The 24,931-nt window shown below is 39.7% G+C and overlaps 1 protein-coding gene across 1 annotated transcript in view; it reads right to left on the reverse strand.

The window, feature by feature from the left end:
- The window catches only part of LOC133612411 (transcriptional enhancer factor TEF-1-like), a 146,895-nt gene that overhangs the window by 24,261 nt on the left and 97,703 nt on the right, over positions 1-24,931 (reverse strand). Inside the window, exons 3-7 of the mRNA XM_061969801.2 lie at positions 16,520-16,584; positions 15,973-16,035; positions 11,483-11,611; positions 7,797-7,846; positions 3,138-3,199 (exon numbers count right to left, since the gene is read on the reverse strand). Of these exons, the coding sequence (XP_061825785.1) occupies positions 3,138-3,199; positions 7,797-7,846; positions 11,483-11,611; positions 15,973-16,035; positions 16,520-16,584 (369 nt within the window). The remainder of the gene's footprint in view (positions 1-3,137; positions 3,200-7,796; positions 7,847-11,482; positions 11,612-15,972; positions 16,036-16,519; positions 16,585-24,931) is intronic.

Here is a 24,931-nt window from a genome sequence, read left to right on the forward strand (position 1 = left end):
CTTGAGTAGTTTTTTCACAACATACTTTTTACTTTTACTCAAGTAAATATTTGGGTGACTACTCCTTACTTTTACTTGAGTAATAAATCTCTAAAGTAACAGTACTCTTACTTGAGTACAATTTCTGGCTACTCTACCCACCTCTGGTTACTACGCTGGAAAAAGAGTTCCCCAGGGTTCGCTCTTACAAAAACAATGTCGCTAGTTTGGTTATTATACAGGTTACAGAACGTAAATTAAGTATTGTTGATGGTTATTGAATGCATTTTTAAAGGGATTTAAAGGTAGAATTGATAGCTACCATTAGCTGCATTGCTAGCCACCAAGAATGAGTACATTTTTACAAGTTAGATGCAAGAAAAAAACCTTTTTGTCTTCTTGTCTCTCATAATGATTGCGAACCATAGGCAAAATTCTCAAAATAAAAGTGCATTTAAGGTACCACTGTACATTTTGGCAAAAACGTACATCAAAAGCAGTTTTTTTCCATTTCCGTTTAATTTTGGACTACTGTCGACCTTGATGAGGATAAGCGGTATAGAAAATGGATGGATGGATAATAGTATAATGGTATGTGGAAAATTAGACCAAGTTGTACCTATAAATAAATAAATGATAAATGGGTTATACTTGTGTAGCGCTTTTCTACCTTCAAGGTACTCAAAGCGCTTTAACAGTATTACCACATTCACCCATTCACAAACACATTCACACACTGATGGCGGGAGCTGCCATGCAAGGCGCTAACCAGCAGCCATCAGGAGCAAGGGGTGAAGTGTCTTGCCCAAGGACACAACGGACGTGACTAGGATGGTAGAAGGTGGGGATTGGACCCCAGTAACCAGCAACACTACGATTGCTGGCACGGCCACTCTACCAACTTCGCCACGCCGTCCCTATAGGTACACATAATAATTAAATTAGTAGCATGTATTATTAAAGGTCTTCAAAGTTAACACAATAATAATGAGTTAGCAATCATTTTCTTTTCTTTTAACGGCGCTAATTTTTTTGACGCGCGATTAACGTGCACACGTCCTGTCGCAGCATTTTGGCTTCCCAGAGCCCACCCATTCTTGGCTTCTGCAATTGCTGAGGTTGTGGGTTAAACACTCCTTCCTCAAACTAGTGACAACGTCTGGTATCTGCTTCCTGAGGGGGGGCTAATGCTGGTAGCTGTGCAGCTGGGGACGCAAAGCTCGCTTCAGCACCAGCTCTTCCTCCTGCAAGGGCGCTGCCTACCTTTTCACCAGCAGGAGCGCCATTGGCTCCCCTCACAACAAAGGACTCTCTGGCGGAATACAGCGCTGAATTGATGGACGAGTGGGACAGGAAAGTGCTGATTGAGCTGGAGATAGAAGATCAGCTTCGACGCCCGCTCAAGCTAAACCGGCACAGGCTTCAAAGCCTGCTCAAACCAAGCTGCCACCAGTTTTACGTCCGGCCAAGCTGCCACCTGCGGCACTGCCTCCGCCACCAGAATTACATCCCCCTGCTACTCAAGTGGACCTGCAGACGCCAGCATCCGAGCCTCTTGTACATTCCCAACGGTACACTGGTTTAATTTTCGTCTTTTGCCTTCAGCATCATACCTGCACGCTGCTTCTTGACGTCCTTCTGCATCTTGGGGAAACCATGTGACCCGAACGCAACAGGGCAAGCATCAATTTAATTGATTTGAATTAATTTCAATGAAAGGTTAATTGAGATAAGAGTTAAGAGCTCTGTAACAGAACCAATTGAGATGAGCTGGTTGGTGAAAGATTTTTAAACTGTATTAGAATTACATATACAAAACCCAAAACCAGTGAAGTTGGCACGTTGTGTAAATCGTAAATAATAATAATAATAATAATAATAATAATAATAATAATAATAATAATGGATTAGATTTTATATCGCGCTTTTCTATTGTTAGATACTCAAAGCGCTCTAGAATACAATGATTTGCAAATCCTTTTCAATGTATATTAAATTGAATAGACTGCAAAGACAAGATACTTTAAGTTCGAACTGGAAAACTTTTATTTTTTGCAAATGCAAAAGGGATAAGCGGTAGAAAATGGATGGGAAGGATGGAAATTGATGCCTGCACATGTTTCAAAAAAGATGGCACAAGTGACAAAAAAGATACTTATTTGGAACATCCCACAGGCAAACAGGCTAATTGGGAACAGGTGGGTGCCATGATTGGGTATAAAAGCAGCTTCAATGAAATGCTCAGTCATTCACAAACAAGGACGGGGCGAGGGTCACCACTTTATGAACAAATGTGTGAGCAAATTGTCCAATTGTTTAAGAACAGCATTTCTCAACGAGCTATTACAAAGAATTTAGGGATTTCACCATCTACGGTCCGTAATATCATCAAAAGGTTCAAAGAATCTGGAGAAATCACTGCACGTAATATTACGGACCTTCGATCCCTCAGGCGGTACTGCATCAGAAAGCGACATCAGTGTGTAAAGGATATCACGAGTGCAGGTATTAGACAGGCCTGCCTGTAGTCCAGACCTGTCTCCCATTGAAAATGTGTGGCGCATTATGAAGCCTAAAATACCACAACGGAGACCCCCGGACTGTTGAACAACTTAAGCTGTACATCAAGCAAGAATGGGAAATAATTCCACCTGAAAAGCTTCAAAAATTGGTCTCATCAGTTCCCAAACGTTTACTGAATGTTGTTAAAAGCAAAGGCCATGTAACACATTGGTAAAAAAAGCCCCTGGGCCAACTTTTTTGCAATTTGTTGCAGTCATTAAATTCTAAGTTAATGATTATTTGCAAAAAAAAACATGTTTCTCAGTTGAACATTAAATATCTTGCCTTTGCAGTCTATTCAATTGAATATAAGTTGAAAAGGATTTGCAAATCATTGTATTCTGTTTTTATTTACAAATTACACAACGTGCCAACTTCACTGGTTTTGGGGTTTGTATTATCACAAATTATGTGGTTAGAAAGTTAGTCTGTTATTTAAGTACAGACTGACCCCCGACCTCCCCACAAGTCAAGCCTCACAGTGACTTTGCCCAATCAAAAAACACTCTAGAGAGAAGCCTCCACCTAAATGGCAAGAAAGAGGACCACCTGTTCGTTCCAGAGAAAAGAGATAATTGCCGTACTGTCCCTCTCACCTGTGATTGTGGTGGTCCCTGCTGTCTGCACTGAGTAGGCTTGCTGTGAGAATGGCTTGATGCTGAAAGAAACAGGCATACAGAAAGGGCAGTCTTAAAAAGGCTGAAAGGACACAACATTGCCAGGCACATTGTAGCGGCTTTGTACTGGAAGGGATTACAGTGTGGTCCGTGACTTTAAGCAACAATGACACAAGCACAGAGGTCAAGAGTGTCCAAAAGCAAAAGGGGCCTTTATATCATCATTACCATCAGATAGTCACGTGACTTTTGCTCAAAAGAAAGATTCTGCTACCTGGAAAATTGTCTTTCTTTTCTCTTAGGTTTCCATGTCCAGACTTGGGATATGTATAATAATCTCTTAATTTAGTGTTAAAATATTGCTCAATAGTTCTTTATTCCTTGAGGCAATTTGGCTTTTGAGTAAGTCTACAAGAAAACTGCTTTAATATTGACGGCCGGCCTATTTTAAATAATGGAAAAACCTCTACAGGAAATTGAGCTTTATCCAGACACTCATGGCCAAAATTATTCTGCTTAGTGCGACACTGGTATTGACACAGGTGTTTAGAACATTCATCGCAAGCGTTTACCCAATCCATCAAGTAACTTTAATCAAATGTCCATATCCAGTCCATGCTAGTCCACCATGACCGCCTATTAAATGAAATCTGTAGTTAAGGCCATTCTAATCACAAACCAGAGTAAAAAAAATATGCCAACTTCTCTGAAACAGTTAACTTCACATCTAGTTGCTACATATTAAGTTATAAAATGGTAGAGCATTACAGTGAAACCTCGATTTTACGAACATCTCATTGTACAGATGCGTTGATTTACAAACGACAGACTATGAACATGTACTTTAATCTACACACTTTGTCTCAGTGTACGGACGTTTCATCTACCCATTGGATGCCTCGCAATGCCGCCATTTTGTGCCCGGCAGCACATCCAATATGGGTGGGCTGATTGATTCAGTCAGCACAGCAGTGCTGTTGTTACCCAGCTCAAAATAGAAGGAGACACACCATAACCACTATCATCTTGCACTGTGCAATTTATTTGATTGTCTTATTTTGTGTTTTTGCCTTTTTACAACATTTTCCAGTTTTGTTGGATCAATATGAGTCTACAGAAAACAATAGAACTGTGCTTTGAAATATTCAGGAAGTATCCGCAGCAATTTAACAACTCCCCAAACCCCCTCTTTTGATGCACACCAAAAAGATTAACCAACAAGGTAAAGTGGATTTTAATTTTTTACAGGGACTAGCGGTAGAAAATGGATGGATGGATGGATTCTTAATTGTTGTAGCAACCTGGCTTTTAAAGGTAAGGAGTTTTGTGATATAATTTCAAACAGTTGAGTGCACCACAGGGCTAGTGACAGTGTGTGTGTCAGGGCTGGTTCTGGGCAGGCATATATAAGGGGGCAGTCAGAAATGGGAAGGGGGCATCATGTGTACACGTTCCTCCATCATGCTCCAGCACTTTCTGTCTTTGCTTATACAGTAGTAACATGCCTTATTCATTGAATTCGGTTGTTAGCTATGTGTCCAACGCCAACCTGGAGAAGTAGATTGCACTTCGTCAGGCTTCTACCTTCAGACCTGTACAACTTGGGTGTCCTACCTGAAGACTAAGCTCCTGCTGGTATAGCTCTTGACCCTGATTTCCACAGGATGCGGAACGCCCGCGTAACGTAAATGCCACGAAACAGGCCCCCATCTGCCGTCCGGCAATCCTCATCGCTGTTTTGTTGCGGCTCCGCTCTGCAGCGAAATAGCGCAGACTTTTACGAGATCTCACAAATTCGCGCTTAATCATGTGATAAAGTAAACGCTGAAGTAAACATAGCGGAACATCTCAAGCTTTGCTGTCCTTCAATACCCACAGGACGGCGCGTCTGACCTGACTCATGGAAACGACGACAGTTTTGTCTTGCAGAACAACCACTTTATTTATTTTTGTAGCAAGCAACAACACAACAGTAACATCATCCCTGGCTAGCGTTATAGACACACACAACTCCCAAGAACCACGCTTTGCTTTCCCGGCCCACGTATCAGCTGGCATTTGACACAGAAACCCATATCCGCACATAGCTGCCTGTATATAATTCTTTAATTTTGGACCTCCGGAATCAACATTTGTGTCAACTATGGGGTGTAACGGTACGTGTTTTGTATTGAACCGTTTTGGTACGGGGGTTCCGGTTCGGTTCGGAAGCGTACCGAACGAGTTTCCACACGAACATATTAAGTAGCCGCCTAAGCTAAAGTCTTAACAAGCTGCTCTGCTTTCTGCCTCTGTGTCTGTCAGTACTCTACACAGCACCCAGCATTGTCCCACCCACACAACCATCTGATTGGTTACAAGCTTAGCGGTAACAGCCAATCAGCAGTGCGTTTTCAGAGTGCATGTACTCAGTGCTTAGCGTTTAGCAGGTGAGCATCAGGCAGCGGACTCTCCCCAAATTAAAATAAACATCTCCCACTCAACTACTAGTAACATCACTATGAGCCCGTTGACCTTCTAGAAACAAATTGCAGCTCAGCTCGCTCGCAGTCCTGGCTTGAGGTGAAGGCTAATTCGCTTTTAGCGTAACGTTAGCTCATGGTGTGTGTGTGTGTGTGTGTGTGTGTGTGCGTGTGTGTAATCATTAGTAATGTAGCAGCCTAGTTTTGAATGGCAGGGTCCCTGCTATCACATGTTGATAAAAAATATAACATTTCCATAATAAAAATCAACTACAGGCTTCCCAAATGCTGTAATAAATTAAGCATGATGAGTTGACCTGAAACTGTTTAATGTTGCACTTTTTTTATGTAGAAGAAAAGTTTTGTCATTCTATTTAACCTGAGCAACAACTTGAGGCCGTTTAATGTTGATTAACGTGGGCATAATTATTATAGTGTTCCCAATGTTAAAAGGATAAAGCAATTGTTTACAAATTTGGTAAATGAATAACCAAAAAATTTATATTTTGTTGTTTTCTTACTGTACCGAAAATGAACCGAACCGTGACCTCTAAACCGAGGTATGTATCAAACCGAAATTTTTGTGTACCGTTACACCCCTAGTGTCAACAAGATCAAATTACATCAGAAAACCTTTGACATGTTGACTTCATGGCCGTCCCAGCTCATTAGGACGTTAAAAAATTTAAAATACGATCCACCTTGAAGAAGGGCTATTTCATTTTGAAAGTAAACCGGAAAATGTATTTAGTGTTTGTGCATGACTTCCTGTCCAACATATAAAAGTCCTGCGCATATTTATTTATATTATTTATAGGCGGCGGAAACGGACACATTGACTTGAATAAAAACGGAAAGAGTCCACCGCCGTGGCGATGACGTTCCGCAGCAGTTTCGCATCCCGTGGAAATCAAGGGTTAAGGTCACCTTAACCACAATAAGGTGGAAATCCCTCAGGGGGGGAACTAAAAAATAAAAGTAAAATAAAGTATCCTTCATCCACATTTTATCAACCATCACAACATTTCTTTGAACTAGATGGCCTAATTCCAATATTTAAATTAACCTTAAGTAGGACATCACACAATAGTCAATATTTACATAACTGAAAATACAGTATTCTTATGAATAACACAAAAACATTCTTCTTAAACTATAGTTTATCATCAGGTTACTTGCATCCTGCCTCAAAGTTTCTGCATTATCCACTCATTTACACAGAGAAACATGAAAACTACATTTTATGCTGCGCCTATGGCAGAGCAAATATGTACGTGTGTTGTGAAACAAAGTTGCGATGCATGCCTTCATCATAACTTGTTTATGAGTGTGGTAGAAGCAGTAAATACACATAGCTTTAACTTAGATGTCATGATGACTCGCCTGCTGAGGGCATCATATAGTGTCCAAAAAAAAATGGTCCTCTTTACCGGTACTTTCCCTCACTTTAAATCCACACTGTTTTTGTTTTGGCACTGCCGGTGAGAAATTCAACTTCCTCATCTCACAAGGAAAAGCATCTGATTGGCTCTACTTCGTAACTAAACCCACCCTCTGTCATATGTACGCTACTAAGGAGCTGTGTGTGATTGGCTATATTCCGAACTTGTCCCACTCATCTACAAGACGAAATTAAGTGTGATTGGATTGTGTTTCTGACTACATTTTCGTCTGGTTTTCATTGGTCGACACTGGTTTACTGAAGGCTGAGGGGAGGGGTGTGTCTTTCTGTGTGTATGGGCGCACTCGTGGAGACTGACAACCGAAGAACAGAGATGAGTGAAAATGTATCATGTCCCTTTTTCAGCTAATTTCTCCGCTACAGCCAATAATGTTGTCAACTTGTAATATATCAGTTTTGTGAGTATATTAAAATGTACTTTCTCAACTTCAACATTTTTTATTTGGGCTCTGACCCCTATTTTCCCTGCGTAGAGCCGGCCTCTGCGTTTGTGTGTGTCGGCAGGGCGGCTGAAAATGAGGACAGTTCTGCAAATTGTTGTTGTTTTGGCTTTGTTATTAAATACTGTAGAAAGTTCATCTACTGATATGCAGTACTGCAGTTCATATTGAAATTGTACAAACATTTACTAAAATATGGACTTTTGTCTTAGCTGGAACCCATTTTATATTGAACTCAACAAAGATTCTTAAAGTAGTCAGTAATGTGACTCACTCTTCTGAGGCGGAACTGGATTGTCCTCCAGGGATCATCCCTTGCCACAGCTGAAAATAAAACACAACATTAATACGTTGAAGATGGGAGGTCTACAGTACCAAACACCCACGGTGTGATTTAATGTCCATTTTTCTGCAGGGAGTAGATTTTCATGGAGTTTGGTATTGCTGGGATGCAACCAAGTGACCTGGAGGCACTTCTGTTGTCTTTTCTTGGGTAACAACCCTTCAGTATGGCTACCGTACAGACAGCACCGTTGCCAGAGTGTTATAACGGTTTAGAGGCAAAAAAGAAAAAACAATAAAATATGTGAATGTGATGGAGTGGTTCAATAAACTCTTACGAAGAAATACTTTTTGTACAAGATTTTAAAAATGCAATATTACCAAAGTGATGATTCAAACTATCTGGTCGCCCACACTTACACCCTCTTTGAGTTCAAGAAGTGCAAAAGTATGGCGGTATATAATTTCTTGACATCTGTTCAGGTCCACAAATTAGGTATTAAGCCATTAAAGACAATGTTGGACTTATTTGTTCATGGGTAAGTACGTTTTTGATGAATATTTTAGGCCTGGGCGATATATCGATTTGATCAATATAGTCAAGATTTTTGTTGCAGACAATTCAAAAATAAAAAAATCATTTTTTTTCTCCCCTTGCTCCGGCATACTTTTTGCCCCTCAGGAGCTTCCATAGCTTGCGCCGTCCCATTAGTTATTTGATTGATTGATTGATTGATTGATTGAGACTTTTATTAGTAGATTGCACAGTGAAGTTCATATTCCGTACAATTGACCACTAAATGGTAACACCCGAATAAGTTTTTCAACTTGTTTAAGTTGGGGTCCACTTAAATTGATTCATGATACAGATAGATACTAACATATATACTATCATCATAACACAGTCATCACACAAGATAATCATCAGGGTGTATACATTGAATTATTTACATTATTTACAATTCGGGGTGTGTGTGTGTGTGTGGGGGGGGGGGGGGGGGGGGGGGGGTTAGGTTTGGTTGTTATCATCAGTCATCAACAATTGAGAACAGAGAAATGGATATTGAAACAGTGTAGGACTGACTTGGTAGGATATGTACAGCAAGTAGTGGACATAGAGAGAGAGAGAGAGTGAGAGAGAGAGAGAGATCAGAAGGCATAAGAAAAATATCTGCATTTGATTGTTTACATTTGATTATTAACAATCCGGGGAGGGTGTTAGTTTAGGGTTGAAGTTGCCTGGAGGTGTACTTTTATTGCGGTTTTGAAGGAGGATAGAGATGCCCTTTCTTTTATACCTGTTGGGAGCGCATTCCACATTGATATGGCATAGAAAGAGAAGCGTATTTTATAGACTAGGCTCAGTGCAAGTTGTTTTACTCTGTCCTCCACCCTGAGCCAGCCCACTTTGGAGAAGTGGGTAGGAGTGAGGTGTGATCTGGGGTGGAGGTCTAGAAGTAATCTGACTAGCTTGTTCTGGGATGTTTGGAGTCTAGCTTTGAGGGTTTTGGAGGTGCTAGGGTACCAGGAGGTGCATGCGTAATCGAAAAAGGGTTGAATGAGAGTTCCCGCTAGAATCCTCATGGTGCTTTTGTTGACCAGAGAGGAAATTCTATAGAGAAACCTCGTTCGTTGGTTGACCTTTTTGATTACCTTGGTTGCCATGTTATCACAGGAAAGATTAGCCTCTAGAATGGAACCTAGGTAGGTGACCTCATCTTTCCCGGTGATAACAATGTCACCCACTTTTATAGTGAAGTCATTGACTTTCTTAAGGTTGATGTGGGACCCAAACAGGATGGATTCCGTTTTACCCAAGTGTATGGATAGCTTGTTGTCAGCGAGCCAGGTGCAAGTTCTACAGAGTTCAGCACTGAAGATTTTCTCCACCTGTGACTTGTCCTTGTCTGATACCAGCAGGGCCGAGTCATCCGCAATCAAGAACAATTCACAGTCGCATGCTGATGACAAGTCGTTTATGTATATTAGGAACAGTAAAGGCCCCAATATACTGCCTTGGGGGACTCCACAGCTCACTGAGAGGGGGGGGACACGGTGCCGTTCACCTCTACCACCTGTTCCCTCCCCTCCAAGTTCCGTAGCCGTACACATAGCAAAACATCAAAACATGCGAATGTTAACAAGAGCAAGACAATTGTTCCCAAGGAAAAAAAAAGTGTTATCAGTACATTGGTTTTGCGGCAACAGGCATGGAACAAGTGACTGCACAGTGCAACGTTTGTTTAAAAAAGGCAGCAGCACAACTAATTTATTCCAGCATCTGAAACCGAAGCCTCAAGCCCAGTGCAGTATATACAAATCTTTACGAGGAGAATAAGAGCAACAACAACAAAAAACACAGGGCTAAAAATCACCTTACTATGGTAGAATCATTTACACCAGGTGTGTATGATGACACCATGTATGATGAGAAAGAAGCACAATGCCTCGAGCGATCACTAAAGCAGTCATTTTGCACACCACCAAGAAGTGTGAATGAAAAAGGCTGCGTTTACTTTATCCATTTACTGAAACAAACTAAAGTCCTCTCAATGTTTTACTTCATTATTTATTTGGATAGAATGTTTAATACAATATTTTTATTTACAGAAGTATGTTATTCAAGACGGAAGTTTGAAGTTTGCACTTTATTGACTTCAATGTTGGAGATGATTTGTATGTGAAATGCCACATTTTTGTTAAAAGTATTCTATGAAAGCAGAAGTATTGCTTCCTAAGGGAAGCTCTTAACTTAATTATTGGAAAATTGTTCCATAAAAAGTACAATTTATATCTGGTCTAAAAAAAACAACATACAAATTAGAATCTTGCCAAGAGTGAGATGCAGTGTATTCAGTGTCATTTCAAACTACTAGTTTTTTATTAAATAAACATTTTAAAATGTTTAGAATTATCTCTTTTATTTGTATGCAATGTTTGTTTATTTTAAAGTAGGGAAAAAAATCTGAAATCTAATTTTTTGTGAAAAAATGTAATTATATTTTTAGGCCATATCGCCAAGGCCTAAAATAATGATATTGACAGTTCAATTTATTTATTTGTGTTCAAGCAATTTGCATATTACATATATATACTGTATACATTTAGTTTTTGCAGTTCCTCTACAGTTGCAAGCCAAATATTTTGCACTCATCTATTATTCAGCATCTGTGGCTGTTTTAATAGTGTAAAGTTAATGTTTTGTCTCATTACATTTGTAAGTGACTCCCCTATTACCCAACTATATTAAGCTACTGTCTTTGCTACTGAATATACAGTTTACAAGAGATGTATTAATCTGCTTTATTAACAGATTCAACACAAAAATCAAGGTTTTCTTGACGTTAAACATTGCACCGTATGCACTTAAAAACAACACAATTAATTCCATGTCCAAGTTTCTAAAGAAAACTGCTCAAATGTAAGTATATGGAAATTAAAAAGTTAATAAATCATAAACAGGCATTTACTGTTTATTTTTTAGTTTATTTAGACATAAACAAAGTGGTCACTGCAAATGTGATCGTGTTGTCAAGGTTCTACACAGCAGTAACCTTTCTCTGCGTTGTTTGGTTACTTCAACTGTTTTCCTTGCATGATGGGTTATTTTAGGAACTCGAGAATAACTTTTTACAAAATTCCTATTGGAACCCAGCAATGCATAATCACGTGTTTTACCTGTGTGTTAGGAAAGTTGGCCCGCACTATTCCAGGTAGCAGTTTGCTGTGTATTGCGGTGGCTGAGACAATCTGAGAAGAGGACATGGACGAAATGCTCTGCAGAGCTTTCTCCTTGGCATTGTGATCCTACAAAAAAATAAAATAAAAAATAAAATATATGCACGCACACACAGACCATATATTTACATATACATATACACTAAAGGTGGGGGAAATAATTGATTTTTAGATGCATCCCAATTCGGACATGGGCCATTATAAAATCGATTAGTAAACTTTAATAATCGATCAATTTATTGTAAGACAACTAATGCACAGTTCTAAAATTTAACTGACTGCAGCGAGCCACTTCAACGAGTGATCTGACTAGCTCCTTTATTTTAGGGCACCTATGTTCCAGTTTTGCACACACTTCCATTAATTTAATGAATGTGGGAATTAATTTAACTGTTTCTTGTTGCAAATGCACTGTTTTTTAAAGTTGCATGTGATAAACGCTTGTTTAGTGAAACAAAATGAAATGTAAAACTGCATCAATATACATAAATTAAGGATGTATCAATAATACATTTTTAATTGAATCGTAGCTCCTGAATCTTAATTGTAATTGAATCGTGAGGTGCCCAAAGATTCCGAGCACTAAAATATACCCTGATACACACACACACACACACACACACACACACACACACACACACACACACACACACACACACACACACACACACACACACACACACACACACATACTGGTTATCATTTGGAATGGGGACCAAGTTTTTAATCATCACTTGTGGGGACCACCCTTTCTACAGGTTGTAGAGGCATAAAAAAATTTTGGTAAAAGGGCCACTGCCCAGTTAGCTCATACACGTCTTTAAATCTTTGGATTGATGAAGTAATGTGCTCATCATTCTTACTGGGGACCCTGGGGAAAAAGAGTTAATATGGTTCATGGGGACCAATTGTTAATAATTTTGCATAATTCACACAAATTTGTACGTGACTACTGAGGACCATTTTAAAAAAAAAAGTTCAAATTAAATATGACATGATCCTCAGAATACAGCACTACAGCTGTCCTCTTATAGGAAGTTTCACCACTTAAATGTTAAAGCAAATCCTGCATCTTCTGTGACATTACTGAAAACTGCTATTTAGCAGTAATGAAGTTGTCTGCAACTCCAACTACCATATATAGAAGGATGGAAAATTCTGAATGTGAATCATACTTTAAGGTAATAATGTTTTATAATCATGCTGTATGAAAATGTCATCCTAAGGAACACTAAACCAGATTTAGTTTTTGGAAAAATATATTAGTTTTAAATAAGGATGGATACCATCATTACCATCATTTAAAAAGGTTTCCCTTTAGGATACCTGTTTTTTTGTCCCCATACCGTCAGAGGTATTCATATTTATACATACACACACACACACAAAAAAGATTAATTATTTGTATTAACATTTAACATACTATCCTGTTATCATGTTTCTTACACTTTTGTGTCTGATTTGCCATTACTGTACTGTACTGTACTGTATTATATAGTCAACTTTGCATGCAGTTGCACTTCCAAGACGTTAGATGGCAGTGCATTAGCGTGTAGACTACAATGTGTTGCCTAGCTAGTAAGTAGCCTTTGCCATTGAGTTTAAAGTACCGGTCTTTATTTTTGTTGAACCCAACAAAGTGTTTAAACTGTAAATAGTGTACCTATTACACACCAGCTGTTTGATTGTAACGTTTATCTTAATTGTAGTTCTCATTGCCAAACTTGGGGGTGATTAAATCACCATGTAAAATCGCTGCTCTTAATCGGTAGAATGGCTGTGGTAAATCCAATGTAAAGTAGCATCGAGCTAGCGCATTTTGGGCCTGATCTAATAAGCACATGCTAAACACTGTGTGAAAACCATAAAATTGTGTGTAGTGGGAGTGTTGCATGTGATCTACTATGTCTGTTTGTACAAACCCCGTTTCCATATGAGTTGGGAAATTGTGTTAGATGTAAATATAAACGGAATACAATGATTTGCGAATCACTTTCAACCCATATTCAGTTGAATATGCTACAAAGACAACATATTTGATGTTCAAACTGATAAACTTTTTTTTTTTGCAAATAACCATTAACTTTAGAATTTGATGCCAGCAACACGTGACAAAGAAGTTGGGAAAGGTGTCAATAAATACTGATAAAGTTGAGGAATTCTCATCAAACACTTATTTGCAAAAAAAAATAAAGTTTATGAGTTTGAACATCAAATATCTTGTCTTTGTAGTGCATTCAATTGAATATGGGTTGAAAAGGATTTGCAAATCATTGTATTCCATTTATATTTACATCTAACACAATTTCCCAACTCATATGGAAACGGGGTTTGTACAATTGATCTCTGGTGCAGACCCCCCCCTCTACAAATTAGGTTTTTGCACTTATGTACTATACCAGCTTTCACCATTGAAACACTCATTTACTGCACATTCATGTTATCATTATGCTCCTACCTGCGGCGTTTTGCTATATTTTCAAACATGCAGGAGATATGTACTACTTTTACTGTGTATTTTAAAAGCAGTCCTCTGGTACATCTACAAACCTCGTTTCCATGTGAGTTGGGAAATTGTGTTGGATGTAAATATAAACGGAATACAATGATTTGCAAATCCTTTTCACCCCATATTCAATTGAATACACTACAAAGACAAGATATTTGATGTTAAAACTCATAAACTTTTTTTTTTTTTTTGCAAATACTAATTAACTTAGAATTTTATGGCTGCAACACGTGCCAAAGTAGTTGAGAAAGGGCATGTTCACCACTGTGTTACATGGCCTTTCCTTTTAACAACACTCAGTAAACGTTTGGGAACTGAGGAGACACATTTTTTAAGCTTCTCAGGTGGAATTCTTTCCCATTCTTGCTTGATGTACAGCTTAAGTTGTTCAACAGTCCGGGGGTCTCAGTTGTGGTATTTTAGGCTTCATAATGCGCCACACATTTTCAATGGGAGACAGGTCTGGACTACAGGCAGGCCAGTCTAGTACACACACTCTTTTACTATGAAGCCACGTTGATGTAACACGTGGCTTGGCATTGTCTTTCTGAAATAAGCAGGGGCGTCCATGGTAACCTTGCTTGGATGGCAACATATGTTGCTCCAAAACCTGTATGTACCTTTCAGCATTAATGGCGCCTTCACAGATGTGTAAGTTACCCATGTCTTGGGCACTAATACACCCCCATACCATCACAGATGCTGGCTTTTCAACTTTGCGCTTATAACAATCCGGGTGGTTCTTTTTCTCTGTGGTCCAGAGGACACGACGTCCACAGTTTCCAAAAACTATTTGAAATGTGGACTCGTCAGACCACAGAACACTTTTCCACTTTGTATCAGTCCATCTTAGATGAGCTCAGGCCCAGCGAAGCCGACTGCGTTTTTGGGTGTTGTTGATAAACAGTTTTTGCCTTGCATAGGAGAGTTTTAACTTGCACTTACAGCTGTAGCGACCAACTGTAGTTACTGACAGTGTTTTTCTGAAGTGTTCCTGAGCCCATGTGGTGATATCCTTTACACACTTATGTCGCTTGTTGATGCAGTACAGCCTGAGGGATCGACGGCCAATGGGTTGAATATGGGTTGAAAATGATTTGCAAATCATTGCATTCCGTTTATATTTACATCTAACACAATTTCCCAACTCATATGGAAACGGGGTTTGTACAACAAAACATACTTTTTTAGCAAACTGAAGGTACGCTCTGCATAGAAGATGCTGTCACTAACTGTGAGTGTGTACTGGACTGTTCCAGAGGCAACAAAATGCATATTGCGTATTCAAATATATAGAAAACTGAAAAGAACGCCAGGAGACACCAAAAGGCATCAATTGAATCAGCTTCAATTAACCCCTACAGCAGCTATAAAATGATATTGCTAAATAGACAGATTTTGACAGATTGATAATGTCAGAACCTGACTGCATCGGAACGGAACTGCAGCACGATCCCCTCTTCTCGCAGCTATTTCTGTGCAGCTTCCAGTTTGTACGTTGTTTCTAAACGTACTAAATAAAGTATATATAAATATATTCTGCATATTCATGAAGACGGATACACTAAATGAATTGCGCTCTCTATTTTGCTCACTTAAGAGACGCAATCCTCTGCACACAAGTTTAGTAGAACAGCTTTGCGTGCCATATCAAGTTTGCACGTGTTTCAATACACGCAAACCATAAGTAGTGAGCGCCTTTTTTTGCTTTGTTGGCATGAAACATTTTATCATGACCTCGAGGCAGTCTGGCTAAGTCCGCTCTCAGAGGATTTGAGTATTGTATTATTCTCAGCGTCATTTCATTTCACTATAAAAAGTTAAGATGCAATAGGAAGGTTGTCAGGTGGGTTTCTCAGCACGTGTACATTTAAAAACACATTTAATGTATTGTGTGTCATTCTCACAGCCTTAGTTATACCTTTATTTTGGATTGAAACTCCCTTGATTTTCTTCTGGCTAAGACCTGGATATGACTTGATACCTGGGAGAGGAGAAGAGAGGTAAGGAGAGTAAATTTGAGCAGAGCAAATGAGATGACAGTGCTGTTGTAGAACAGAGTAGCGTACGGCAGAGTGGACTGCGCAGTAACAGCAAATAGAAAGACAGGAGGAAACAACAACAGCAGGTTACCATGGTTATGAAAGGACTCTTTACGTGCACGCACCAACACACACACACACACATACTACTCCCCCAACAACAGAGACATCTATTTACCGGTACAGCATTTGAAAATAGCAGGAATAACCTCTACTGGGTAAATGACTGAGGTATTATTTTATAACTTTTAATTAATAATGTCATCTAATATATACTGTATACATATGAAAACAAGCTATGAGCAATTTTACCAAATTGTTCATTAATTTCATATATATTACTTATGTATATGAAAACATATATATATATTAAAATTACTCAATAGACATAACAAGATAGATTTGAACACAATCTTCTATTCATACCTGTTTTCTTGTCCGTGTTTTTCCTGTGCGGAGTTTGATGTATCTGGCTATCAACTCGTTTCGACCTACACCGCAAAGACAAATGGCACATTGAGGAAATATGTAAGAGGCGAACTTGTCTGTATGCAAAAATCACACAAACACAACCACATTTGAATGGTCTTTACTTCCCCAATCAGAAATCACATGACTCTGGCAATAAATAGCGCAATTTAGCACTATTGACCTGGTGACACTGTGACATGCAGCCTCGCATAGTAGCGCTGTGATCACCATACCCCTGTTGAGTCCCACACACACATGCGCGCACGCACACACTTACACAATCACGCTCTTACAATCAAACACACCGTGGCTCTGAATACACATGACCCAACAATACAGGCATTCATGCAGACTGGCCATCTCCTGATTAAAGAAAGCAGCAGGCCAGCTGTAACCATGCTTACATGAGTGCACATGTGCGCGCACACACACACACACACACACACACAGACACAGACACACACACACACACACACACACACACACTCTTGTATTTGTTACCTTCTTGAGACCTCCGAAAAATGCCTACCTCTTTAGGACCACCCTTTCTAGATATATAAAGATTTGTATTTACAACATGAATAATATATACATACTATACAAATATAAAAAAGCTTGTTGTGAAAAATGAGTTGGAATTTCACAAGAAAAAGGTCACAATTTCACAAGAAAAACTTGTAAGAATTGTGGCAGTATTAAAAAAAAAGTTGTCATTTTACTCAACGCAAGTCTACATTTTACAAGAGAAACTGAACATTTGTGCAATATTATGATATAAGTTGGAATTTTACACGACAAAAGTCACAATTATATAAGAAAGTTTTAAGTTTGGTAATATTATAATAATAATCAGAATTTTTAGTTGGCAAAATTATGACAAAAGTAACAATTTCACTCAAAAAAGTCACTATTTTACAAGAACCAAAACATTTGCAATATTGTGATAAGTCAGAACTTTATATGACAAATGTCACCATTTTGCATTAAAAAGTAATACTTTTACGAGAAAATATTGCAATATTGCAGTAACAGAAAGAATATGAGAAATTGTTCCCAATTGTATAAGAAAAAAGTCGACACATTGTGAGAAAAAGACTGCTTTTAGTTCATTTAGTTTTTGTTGTTGAATTTTTTGTTTAATCTACATTATTTACTTCAAGTTATTACAGTATGTCTCTATATACATATTTATTAGATTTTTTGTATACATTTTGGCCAAAGGGGGTGCATTTTAATGTCTTACACACACTTGTTATTACATACGTTGGCCAAAGGGGCAGCACTTCAAATTTTTTACACACACTTGTTATTTCATATGTACCAGAGGGAAAGCACTTTTAAAAGCGACAAACGGTCAATTTGAAAAATCCTTTTTGGGACCACCCTCATTTTGACCACCAGGGGTACAAATGAGACATTCTCTATTAGATGCAATGGTTTTCCGTATTGGGACCATGATTTATGTCCTAACTTGTGCACCGGTCCTCATATTGAACATACTTTTCCTTTGTAGTGTCTCAAGAAGGGTAGAAATACAAGAACACACACACACACACACACAAACACACACACACACACACACACACACACACACACACACACACACACTCTGACAATGCTGAATAATTCAACCCATTTAATAGGGAGCACAGCATGACCTGGCTAGTTTAGATTAGCGTGGCCTAAGGAACCAGAGACGATGAAGCGTGCGTTCACATCGACAACACCTTTTAAAGTTCGGAAATGTTGAATGGGGCAGTTGGATGTCCTTATCTTCCACATAGTTTGCATACTAGTGAAATGTGGGAGTTTGTATACTGTTTGGTTGATGCACTAGTGTTCTTTCTATTCCAATCAAGTGGAAATCAAACTCAGGCCAGCTGGCTGACTGGTGGTCAAGATCAGCACAAAGCCAAACCTCAACACACAACCCAAATGGTGCACAACAATAGCCCTAACCAACTAGCAGATGGCGTGTGTGTGTGCGCATCCGTGCATGTGTGTGTGTAAGTGTACAATGCCTGTGTGTGTGTGTGTGTGTGTGTGATCTGACCAATCACACTCACTGAGATAGGCAGCTTAGTCTGATAAAATCTACAGCTCCTCGTGCAGGTGTTTTCCTTCCAGCAGTCAAACGCTGCCACTGACAACAACACGCACACATATACATGTACATACATGCATGACTGCCAACACACACACATACACACACACTCGCACACACAGAGCAAGTCCTGGCTGTGGAGGCTGACATCTGACTCCAGAGGGGCCAGCTGGTCTTTCTAGGAGGCTTAACGTTGAATTATCATCCTTCACTAACCCCGCGGCACACATCCTTCTCTCTGGCCCCCTCTTTTTAAGAACTCCCCAACACGTACACACACACACACACAGACGTTCCCTCCCTCTGTCCATCCATCCTCTGTTCGTGCTGTTCCCCTTCCTCTCCTATGTCCTTCTCGGAGTGAATAGGCTTCCCTTCTGCTCCCGCCCTCTCCCTGTCGCTGCCTCCCGCTCTACTTGCCCAGTAAAAGACTTCAAGGCCAAAGTCAGATGGTCATTAACGATGACAAACAGAAGCCCTGCAAAACACACACGCACGCACACACACACACACACACACACACACACACATACACATACACACAGAATTACTGAACAACTGTTTGAGAAAAGAAGAGTTAATACTTTTAATGATCTGGTACAATAAAAGGACACCATTTAGAAAACATGGGTACTTACAATGGTAAGTACCCATGTACTTGAGGTACCCAGTGGTACCTCAACTTAAGAGTGGTTTAACCCTCCTGTTGTCTTCGGGTCAAAATTACCCGTGAGTCACAAAGTGTTGAAATCAAAGTCACAGAGTTATTTATACATCACAGAATGTTACAATGTTTTAGTTGTTATAGTCCATCAGTAGCAGAGCTCTTTTTCTGTGGATTTCCAGAGATTATAAAGGTGCTGCAGATCACAGGGCCCCAAATTATGTCTGTGCTGAAGCCATGAGTGTGTGTTATACCGCTGAAGAGGCTCTAGAGCTAATTTTTTCAGATGTCCAGCAAGACAACTCTGATTCAGAAGAGGAAGTGGAGGATGTATCAGAAGAAGAAGATGGGGAGGAATACAACTCAGAGCATGATGAATCATCTTCAGAAGAAGAAAACCCTGAAGCTGAAAGAGAGACTTTCCTTTCAAAAAATGGCAAAATAACATGGTCCTCAGTAGGGATGTCCCGATCCGATATTTGGATCGGATCGGCTGCCGATATTTGCCAAAATTGCGTATCGGCAAGGCATGGGAAAATACCGATCCAGATCCAGTTTAAAAAAAAACTCCGGTCCGTGTTTTCCAACGCACCGATTTAAATAATACATTCCACTTTTCTGCTGCTCCGTAATTTCCGTTCCGCATTTTCCAGCACACCTTCAACACATCCACAGGTCTGTGAATTCTCACGCAGTTGCTTTTAGCTGCTGGCATTACACGACAGGCTCTTCTCACTCTTTCCTGTGTCTCCCTCTCACAGACAGCAAGTGCACCTTCTTACACACGTCACATACTGTCACGACATACGTCACATACTGTCACGTCATACGTCACATACGTATACGTCCTCCCCGAGCAGAGAGGTAGCAGCATGGCTAACGTTAGCTGTGATGCTAGCCTAGCCGTGCGAGCAACGCTCCCTCTAAGGTGCTCGCCTGTGCAATTGCGCACTGTTTAAGCGTCCTCTGCGCATAGCAAATCTATGCCACGCACAAAATCAAATAAAAAAATAAGCGCATAACAATTTTCGACACACGGACACGACAGAGAAAACAGTTTTCGTCATCATTGTTCAAATATTGTTACGTCTGTCGAGACGCTTATCTCCATTCGGTGCCACACGTCCACACCATCAAAATGCAGAGGCAAACATTTCCACATCAACACCGTATGAAAAAATTAGTGATTGTTTTAGTTGTGATTTCCTTCTCTGCATGAAAGTTTAAAAGTAGCATATATTAATGCAGTATGAAGAAGAATGTTTTAATGTAGACATGCAAGCCTTGAAAGAACATTTTGAAAATCAAGACTACATTTCCTGCAAATGGGTGCATTTCTACCCTATATTTTAACTTTCGATTTATTCTCATATCAAACTCTTTTGGCTGTCTTTTTGACACTTACATCAGGCGCCCCCCTCCACACCCTGGATTATAAATAATGTAAATAATTCAATGTGATTATCTTGTGTGATGACTGTATTATGATGATAGTATATATCTGATAGTATATATCTGTATCATGAATCAATTTAAGTGGACCCCGACTTAAACAAGTTGAAAAACTTATTGGGGTGTTACCATTTAGTGGTCAATTGTACGGAATATGTACTTCACTGTGCAACCTACTAATAAAAGTCTCAATCAATCAAAACACATAGAATCATCATACTGCTGTGATTATATGCATCAAGTGTTCATTCAAGGCTAAGGCAAAATATTGAGATATATATTGTGTATCGCAATATGGCCTTAAAATATCGCAATATTAAAAAAAGGCCATATCGCCCAGCCCTAGTTCAATGATGCCATTTCTGCTTGTCATGTATAATTTTGTCTATTTTGTGTTTATCCTTGAATAAACAGGTCAGTTTCTTGTTACCAACCATTGTGTATTATTCAAACTCCCCTAATTCAGCTGGCTAGTTGTTATCAAGAGTACTAAAACCCTTTTCAACATGATTCTGACAACTAAGTAGGCTAAATAACTTTAAACTTTAATATATGCTCGGATAGGCCAGTATCGGTCAGTATCGGTATCGGTTAGTATCGGTATCGAATCGGAAATGCAAAAACAATATCGGTATCGGATCGAAAGTGCAAAAACCTGGATCGGGACATCCCTAGTCCTCAGCAGCATGTTACCATCAAGGCAGGCATGCCAGAACAAAACATCATAAAAATGACCCCAGGACCCACAAGGTATGCAGTTTCTCATGCCCATGACATTGTCTCTACATTCTTCGGGTTTATCACACCAGCAATTGAAAAAACAATCCTGGAGATGACAAATTTGGAGGGTTTTCGCAAATATGGAGACAGCTGGAAAAAGATGGATGAGACTGACCTGCAGGCCTACTCAGGACTGCTAGTCTTAGCCGGTGTATACAGGTCCCGAGGTGAGGCTGCAACTAGTCTATGAGATGCAGGGAGTGGAAGGCCAATTTTCCGAGCCACAATGCCACTCAAACTCTTTCACACTTACTCAAAACTGATACGATTTGATGACCGTGAGTCAAGACCAGCAAGACTTGTGACAGACAAACTTGCAGCCATAAGAGAGGTCTGGGACAATGTAGTTCTTCTGAGCACACTGCACACAGATGGTGACGTTAGCGATCGTGAGGACAGGAAGCCAGTCATCTTCCTAGACTACAACCGCAACAAGAGAGGTGTGGACAACCTAGATAAAGTGATTGGAACATACAGCTGCAGAACGATGACTGCCCGCTGGCCCCTGGTCATCTTCCACAACATTATTGATGTTTCCGCCTACACTGCCTTTGTGATTTGGAGAGAGATCAACCCGACCTGGATGTCTCATAAGCAGAACAAGAGGAGGGTGTTCCTGGAGAAGCTGGGAAAGGCACTTGTAATTCCACTCATTGAAAGAAGGAACTATGTCCACCGCACAGAAGCCTCAGCAGCAGTTGTGAAAGCTATTCAGAGGGCAGGAGCTCCTGATCAACCTGAGGATCCAGCTACCACAGCCACTTCCCCAGCTAGGGCAAGTAAGAGAAAGAGATGTCAGTTCTGCCCTCAAAAGAAGGACTGTAAAACACATAGTGTGTGCTGCGGGTGTAAGAAATATATCTGCAAAGGCTGCGCACTTGCATACTGCCCTACATGTGCCAATTAGGGTTAGTTAATTAGTTTAATGGGTTATGTTATTTTTCATATTTTTGTATTGTACATTGTCTTCAATTGTTCACTGGAGAAAGAAACTAAATAAACTGAGTCTTTGGGATGAATAAAAATGCATTCTAAACTAGGGATGTCCCGATCCAGGTTTTTGCACTTCCGATCCGATACCGATATTGTTTTTGCACTTCGATCCGATACCGATACTGACCGATACTGGCCTATCCGAGCATGTATTAAAGTTTAAAGTTATTTAGCCTACTTAGTTGTCAGAATCATGTTGAAAAGGGTTTTAGTACTCTTGATAACAACTAGCCAGCTGAATTAGGGGAGTTTGAATAATACACAATGGTTGGTAACAAGAAACTGACCTGTTTATTCAAGGATAAACACAAAATAGACAAAATTATACATGACAAACAGAAATGGCATCATTGAACTAGGGCTGGGCGATATGGCCTTTTTTTAATATTGCGATATTTTTAGGCCATATTGCGATACACGATATATATCTCGATATTTTGCCTTAGCCTTGAATGAACACTTGATGCATATAATCACAGCAGTATGATGATTCTATGTGTTTTGATTGATTGATTGAGACTTTTATTAGTAGGTTGCAGAGTGAAGTACATATTCCGTACAATTGACCACTAAATGGTAACACCCGAATAAGTTTTTCAACCTGTTTAAGTCGGGGTCCACTTAAATTGATTCATGATACAGATATATACTATCATCATAATACAGTCATCACACAAGATAATCACATTGAATTATTTACATTATTTATAATCCGGGGTGTGGAGGGGGGCGCCTGATGTAAGTGTAAAAAAGACAGCCAAAAGAGTTTGATATGAGAATAAATTTAAAGTTAAATATAGGGTAGAAATGCACTCATTTGCAGGAAATGTAGTCTTGATTTTCAAAATGTTCTTTCAAGGCTTGCATGTCTACATTAAAACATTCTTCTTCATACTGCATTAATATATGCTACTTGTAAACTTTCATGCAGAGAAGGAAATCACAACTAAAAAAAATCACTATTTTTTTCATACGGTGTTGATCTGGAAATGTTTGCCTCTGCATTTTGATGGTGTGGACGTGTGGCACCGAATGGAGATAAGCGTCTCAACAGACGTTACAATATTTGAACAATGATGACGAAAACTGTTTTCTCTGTCGTGTCCGTGTGTCGAAAATTGTTATGCGCTTATTTTTTTATTTGATTTTGTGCGTGGCATAGATTTGCCGTGCGCAGAGGACGCTTGAGCAGGCGCGCACCTTAGCGGCTGCGCTAGCATCACAGCTAACGTTAGCCATGCTGCTACCTCTCTGCTGGGAGAGGACGTATAACGTATGTGACGTGTGACATGTGTAAGAAGTTGCGCTTGCTGTCTGTGAGAAGGAGACAGAAGAAGGAGTGGGAAGAGCCTGTATGCCATACAGTATGCCATATATTAATGCCAGCAACTAAAAGCAACTGCGTGAGAATCCATAGACCTGTGGATGTGTTGAAGGTGTGCTGGAAAATGCGGAACGGAAATAGGGAGCAGCAGAAAAGTGGAATGTATTATTTAAATCTGTGCGTTGGAAAACACGGACCGGAGTTTTTTTTAAACTGGATCTGGATCGGGATTTTCCCATGCCTTGCCGATATGCATTTTTTGGCAAATATCGGCGGCCGATCCGATCCAAATATCGGATCGGGACATCCCTATTTTAAACGCACATTGTTTTGCTTTTCTTAAGCTATAGATATGAAGTGAAGAGGGAAAACTCAGCTATTCACACATTTTGTGGTGAATGACAAGTTGTTTCTTCAAGCAAGATGAAATTTGGTGTTTAAATTCAATTAAGCTGCTTATATTAGGGGTTTAATGAAGACGGGTCATTTTGACCCGGAGGACACGGGGTATATACAGGAAATGAGGACAACACAAGGGTTAAGAACTAGAGCCGTCCCTCTGCAACTTTTGAGTGCTTCAAGTTGTAAGCAAAAATTTGAGTTGTAAGCATCCCTGTCATTACCTGGCGTGGCAAATGTTACAGTGAACCTGGCAAGATCCGCCCAAAACATCTGGTCTTATTCGCATAAGTTTATAGCAAGATATCAACGTATTTTTGTTTTCAAACCATGGGAAGGAAGAAAGTGGGTGTTGAGGAGAGTGCTGAAAAGAAGAAACGGATGACTGAATAATCATCATAGATCATTGAAATTAAAAAAATCATCAAACATGACTGAGCGTGTCACCAACTTGGGAACCAATTGGAGCATATCACTGCTAGTTTGCACCACACTGAAGCACACTCACTGCGTTTCCATGCACTAAATTAGTCTGATTTCTCAAATAGTCAAACACATCCACATGTGAAGTCCCAGTGTCCATGCACACTATCAAATTGGACTATTGGTTATTTGCTGTGTGCCTCCCAATGACTGGTGGGCACTTCCATT

Source organism: Nerophis lumbriciformis, linkage group LG10, assembly GCF_033978685.3.
Source record: "Nerophis lumbriciformis linkage group LG10, RoL_Nlum_v2.1, whole genome shotgun sequence".
NCBI classification, from domain to species: domain Eukaryota; kingdom Metazoa; phylum Chordata; class Actinopteri; order Syngnathiformes; family Syngnathidae; genus Nerophis; species Nerophis lumbriciformis.